The following is a 6,673-nucleotide window of genomic DNA, read 5'->3' as shown; positions in this document are numbered from 1 at the left end:
GAATTTAGAGTCACATATAAATCCTTTGCCTTTGCAGATAGCATTTCCACTTAAACATATATCTTACCATGTGGTTTATTCACCTAGGGAGCCAGATCCTCATGACCCTCATAGGATTAGAAGACAAGTTAAATGATAGGAGAATACAATGCTACAATTCATGGATCATCACCTACCTTATTAACTCTTGCCAGGCTTTTATTCTAATGCTCTGATGTATGCTTAAAAACACCAAGACATCTGCACCCTCCTCTCCCCTCACTCCTCTGGTTCCTAATCCCTTCATTTATCTATATTGCTCCATACTTATCTTACTGTGTTTATTGATGACTTGGTCATATTATTACGGGTATTGTTGCTGTTTTTTAATTGACAATACACTGTGTTATTACATGTTTTCTACTTCAATAAAGATTGAAAATATGGTCATTGTATAGTCATCTGCCGGTCAACTGGTCAAACGTGATTAAAATCAGTATTTAATTCATGTTCTCTTTTTTGATGACAGAAATTTAAGTTCATTACAATGCACTAAAATTATTGTTTTCCCCCACAAAGTTGATGCCTGCTGTGTTTAGGTTCCAATGGCAAGAAATATACATAGAGGTATTTTGCCTCCTCTACATTGGGAATTATACTATAGGAGGACAGTCTATGTGGCTATGGTATCTAATGACGTGAAACAAAAGTTCATTTGACTGCTAACACCCATTATAGCAGTACTTTATGCAGTCTATAATCAGTTGGTCACACAGTAGAATTCCCTAATGAATTCCACAGCCAGAGCAGGGGACTTCAAAAGCACAGGAGACCAGCGCACCAGCTGTGAGCGCAAGTCTAAATAGGAATTTTCACACTTGTAATGAGGTTTACAACAGTGTGCTCCTATTTCCTGAACCCTTTACATGGAATGGCTTATTTTTCTTTTCCTCAGGTAATATTACATACAATATGTAAATGTGCACTTCTTATTTCTGCTTTCCTAACAGATATTTCTCCATATCCATGGGCAAAGTTTGAAAGTGATAATGTCATGTAATGTAATTTATGATTTCACAATTTGGATGTTCGCACCTATTGATGTAAAGGAAAAAAACATTAATAAATGAAACTGTAGGCTGGTGATTTACTGAGATGGTTACTGTCACTGTTATGGTCTAGCATTTTATGTTGTAGTTCTGTATTTTTGTGGTACAGAAGACAGACATGAGCTATCTAAAGTCAAATAAATTAAGGATGAGTTCATTGTATGAGGATATTTTGCAGGATACTGTGGGCTGGCTGATGCTCTCAATTCAATCAACGGGGAGAGCACTGCTGCTCAGTTAGTCTGCTAGGTAATCGCTCAATGACCAAAATAATAGCAAAGGATAAAAAGGGGAAGCATTTGTAACAGAGCAAAGTTAAAAAGAAGTCATTCTATGGTAGTACATTGAAAAATGTACCTTTTTTTCTACAAATAATAACTCTATGCTGTGGTTAAATCAAGTATTTTATTATTATTATTATTATTATTATTATTATTATTATCATTACTATTATTATTAGCCCACCCAGTCAATATAAAGGACCAACATTTGACAAATTTGTGTATAATTAGCAAATGATGAAAGTACCACTCCAAACAAATGCTACATAATGCTCTATGGCCCCTATTTACAACAATCCGCATTTAAAATGTGGTTGTAGTGTGATATTTTCGACTAAAGTTGCATTGTGAATTTAGGAAATATCACATGGATGTATTAACATCCACATGCAGGGACAGAGCTAGTGATAAAGCTCTGTCCCTGCAAATCCCGAATCCCGTCCACACACTTCTATCTGTATTTTGTGGAAAAAAAATATAGGGAGAATGTGTCTGCGCATGCGTCACTGGTGGCTACCGAAACCCCCCCGCGATAGCTCCCCGCACCCCCCTCCCCCGTGCATACGAGTCTCCACTTTGCTTACACTTACCTTGGTGATTGGTGCTCCCGTGAGGTCCTCTATCTGGGGTTCCAGTCAGCTAGTCTCTGGGCTCCTGTAAAGTAAACCCGGTCAGCTGCTCAATGCAGTAACTGATCAGGGTCACTGTGCAGGAGCCCGGAGACCAGCTGACCAGAACCCCAGGAGACCTCACCGGAGCACCGAACGCAGGTCCCTGGATGAAGGTAACTGTTGTATTTTTTGTAACTATTTTTTTTTTTTACAGTCATCAGCTTGTGGTTTATTTAGACCACAAAGTTGGTCAGAGCAGAGCAGGAGTAGGGGAACCAGGGAAAAGCTCTAATAACGCCATCTCCAGGTGGTGTTATTATCACAGGGCTTCACCCAGCATTTTTCCCCAGTATATTTTTAGTAAATCTGAGCAGATCCTATTACAATTATGGGAAATGCAATACGCTTACTAAAAATATGTGATAATTAGGGTTTGGAGTAGAATTTTGTGAATTCTACTTCAATTGCCCTTTAGTAAATTCAGGTGATACTATAATAATGTGAAAAGGGTGTGAAACCATGTTATATGCCCCATGTCTGGGAAAACTTCCTATCAAAATGACATTATGAGACAAGCACACACAATTATGTTTTTCTGGTAATACAATATCTAAGGGCAGTAAATGGAGTAATGGGTCTTTTTTAGGTGTATGAGGCATATTTATCACAATCCGCATCTCAGGTGCAGATTGGCAGTGATAAATTCGCCCAATATCTCAATGCCATATTTGGATACATCACAAGGATGTATCAAAAATCGCATGCAGGGACAAGAGCTTGCAATAAATCTCTGTCCCTGCAAATCCACTTCACATACTTTTCACTGTATTTTCCGCCAAAAATACAGTGAGTATGTGTACGTGAATGCGCCACCGGCCGCCACTATTCCCCGCACGACTGACTGCGCCCCCTCTCCTGTGATCCTCCTGTGAGTAGTTCATATTTGGTCATTGTGATGAGAGAATTAGAACTGAATTTAATGCTTTATTTTTGCTAATAAGCAATATTCTGTCTATTTAAAATAAACACTCTCGCTATAAACATAGATGTCAATAAGTATTGGATTAAGAAGTCACCGCTACTGATTACTTCTAGGAGCTGTTGTTATCTCTGTTATCTCTTTTGTCCAACATAATAGTTATAAAAACTATGTTGACAGCATTGGTTACTAATGGTAACTACTATTTACGTCAGAATCACGATGTGCATCACATGATCGGGATGTTCTTTACACCCCCCCGTTTTCATTGGTGCTGATCGTATCAAGTGGTCTGTGTAGTCACGTGAATCGGACAGAAGACTATTGATGAGATCCAAACACATGACAGGGCCGGTTCACAACAATGTGAGATCGTGAATTACATCAAAACGCGGTAGTAGTTTATGTAAGTTTTTGTCTTCTTTCAATATCTTGATATACTGAGTAGCATCTGCCTGATTTAAAGAGTAAGTAAGATTGCCTATGGCTAAATCTATGACTATGATGGACGGTTTTTCTTTTAATTATGTATGTAACTTTTGCATATGTTTACAATTTTCAATCAATGAATGGGTATTTAAACCCCGCCAGTAACTCACATATGCATTCGCCTATACTCCTGAGGAAGCTGGGGGATAATACACCAGCGAAAGGCATTTAGAGGGCTATTCCTGCAAATTCCCTACTTACTGGATGCACTTTGGACTTTTCATACAACCTCCCTGGAAAGGATTGCGGTGCTATTAGGAACCTGGCTGTTTCCATATCAATACACCTTATGAATGGCACCAAGGATGCCACAAGGAACTTTTGGAGCACATTCCATAGACTGGTAGTAAGGATACTGCCTCTGAACCTCTATATACCCCTGCCTATACCTTCTAATATCCTTCCTATAAACCTCTAAGGATGACGCTAATTTGCGTACGCAGTCATCCAGTAAATAAAGACTCCAGACCTAGAACATGTGGTTCCAAAGCACAAAGTATTATTCAAGTAAAAGTACAGCAGTTACACGCTATGATCCTCATATAATCTTAGCGCAAAGAGATTATACAGACCCAAGTACAATTATACATACGCAGCGCTCTCTGGTCCAGATGTTAGGCTTCAGCAAGAAACCCCTCGTCAATCAGCATTTAGCACAAAGACTAGGAACCCAGGGTCAGAGCACACATATTTATACCCCCCAGAAATAAACAACACAATAGAGAAGTTTGTTGCTAATACCATTGGTCCTAAAGGAGAGGACATATGTTACAAGGCATTTAACAGGTTGATTCAAATAGACACAACCCAGCCTCTAACAACTGGGGTCTCTGGTTTCCTGCCTCATGCAACATCCTAACAGTTGTTCATACAATGAACATTTTGTTACTTGAAGTCTCTGCGGTCCATAAGTTGAGAATGCATGATGCGATCTCCACACCGATGGTACCGGAATACTGGTGAAAGAGTACACATCAGTACAATACCAATCATGGCTTACTTATCATGTATAAAACTTAGTTACCAAATAATCTTTATTTCACAGAATGAACAAACTTAAATCTTATACTTTAAAGCTTATTAAACCTTTTATGTGAATATTTAATGTGTAAGTATGCGGGGTGTGATGTAAAGACGCTAGATAACTTGGGGCAGATGCGTGCGCATGAAGCTAATAAACAGCGTTTTCATACAGGATCTTATGCATTCGCTAATATGCGATTAGTTAACAGCGCAATTGTGCGTATTAATGTGTGTATGAGAAATGGTGCACTTAAATCTCACTTAAACTAAGTGAACACCTAGCAGTGTGGAATGCTGAGCCCATGACTTGCTCATGCTCCAGCAGCCCCCATCCTTTTCAGGCTCCAAAATACTGGTCTTTGTTCTCCCAGGGCCTGTGTGAATGCAAATTAGCACAGCTACAAGACCCAAACCTCAGATAACACTCTTGGCTTTGAAGGTATTTTATTGTAGGAAGCCTGCTAATGTAAGGTGCTACAAACGACCCTCTTGCTGTATTCGAGCAGGGCCACCTGGAGTGAGAGCAGATGTTATGTCCATGAAACTTGTCTTCACAGGCTAGTTGTCATGTGGCCATTTGCTCTGTTTAGCTAATGCAATCCAATTTTGACATACTGTACAGCCATTTCTGAAATATATCCTTTAGGGGAATTATAATAATACACACACTTTATCCAGAGCACCCAAACTACGTAAAGTCATGAAATGGGCTTTTGATGAATCGCCGTAACTTATGGCGATGGTCACAGATGCAATTGCATGATGCTAATAGTAATATCCCCACATGTACTAAAGTGTGAGTTTATCTAAAATGGCGCTTAGGCGGCCATTCACAAAATGGCGTCTTGCGATTTAATTTCCAAGATGGCGTCTTGCAGCCAGTCGCAAGATGGTGTCACAATTCAATTTTAAACTGATCTTGTCTCAGCCAATAATCCAGCTTCGACAGTAGTCTCTAACGCTGCTTATTACTATCCTTTGGACACTAAGGAGGGAGTCCTATCCCAGTACATATTATTTGGGAATTGCTAGTATTTGCAAGATTTGCAATTCAACTGGTTTAATTTTCTTGATATCTAAATGTGAACTTATTGATGCACTATGTGTAATGTTTTTTGTGTATTACTTGCTTATATTTTTTTTTTATTGAATTAAATGTATCTGGATTCTTAATTGTCAAACCGTCTATCCTAGTCCATTATATCAATTTATTTTATTATTGTGATTTTTGGGAATTCTGGGCCTGATTCAGACCCGCTCGCAAGTGGTCGATGGTGGCCCAGTGCGCATGCGCGAGCCCCGGAGCGAGCGCAAAAAGCACTTGCTCCGTGGCTCACTACAAAAGGGGCGGCTGTCGATGTTGATCGACAGCTCGCCCCATTTTGTAGGCGTGGCCGGGGGTGGCTTCACAAATGGAGGCGTTCCCAAGCGAACGTCTCTGGGGTTTACGGCCACGAGACCCTACCACAAGGGTCTCGTCGCAAGCCCGATGGTCGCAATGGTCTTGACCATCGCGACCATAATCCTGGCCGCTCACAATAGCTGTGGGTGGTCAGCCACAGCTATGCAAGCGGCCAGGAGGCTGCAACTTAAAAAACCAGCGCCCGCCCTGATTCAGAGCGAGCGCTCGCTTTTTGCGAGCGCCACTGAATCAGGCCCTTTGAGCGCTGGTTCTTTTACTTCATATATTTTCTCACTTTTTCTGTGGGGACTGACGATCCCTTTACCAGCTGTATGATTGATAGCACGTCAGTACTACTCTATCATTCACCTTAGCATACACTGCCTGGTGATCGGTGCTCCGGTGAGGTCTTCTATCTGGGGCTCCGGTCAGCTGGTCTCCGGGTTCCTGCACTTCGACCTTGGTCAGCTGTTCTATGCAGCAGCTGACCAGGGTCACAGTGCAGGAGCCCAGAGACCAGTTGACCGGAGCTCCAGAGGACCTCACCGATCACCGCTCACCGGTCCCTGGAATCATGTGGGGTTTTTTTAGCTATTTTTTTTTTCCAGTGATCAGCTTGTGGTCTATTTAGACCACACAGCTGATCACAGGGGCCGGCTCCCGACTCTGTTCTGCTTGTCAGAGCAGAGCAGGAGTCGGGGGACCGGGGGGAAAGCCCTGAAGGCGTTATTATCACTGGGCTTTCCCACGTATACTTTTACAATTTATTTTTAGTAAATCTCAGGTAGATCACATTTCCT

The 6,673-nt window shown here is 41.2% G+C and overlaps 1 protein-coding gene across 1 annotated transcript in view; it reads left to right on the top strand.

Moving 5' to 3' along the window:
- Nucleotides 1-862: 862 nt before the first annotated feature.
- TMEM207 (transmembrane protein 207) overlaps nucleotides 863-6,673 on the top strand; it is a 51,732-nt gene continuing 45,921 nt past the window's right edge. The window contains exon 1 of the mRNA XM_088444725.1: nucleotides 863-934. Within this exon, the coding sequence (XP_088300851.1) occupies nucleotides 863-934 (72 nt within the window). The remainder of the gene's footprint in view (nucleotides 935-6,673) is intronic.

Source organism: Taudactylus pleione, unplaced genomic scaffold (assembly GCF_031769625.1).
Source record: "Taudactylus pleione unplaced genomic scaffold, aTauple2 ptg000372l, whole genome shotgun sequence".
Classification (NCBI taxonomy): domain Eukaryota; kingdom Metazoa; phylum Chordata; class Amphibia; order Anura; family Myobatrachidae; genus Taudactylus; species Taudactylus pleione.
The sequence above is the reverse complement of the archived record's forward strand: the minus strand, read 5'-3'. Positions and strand labels throughout refer to the sequence as shown.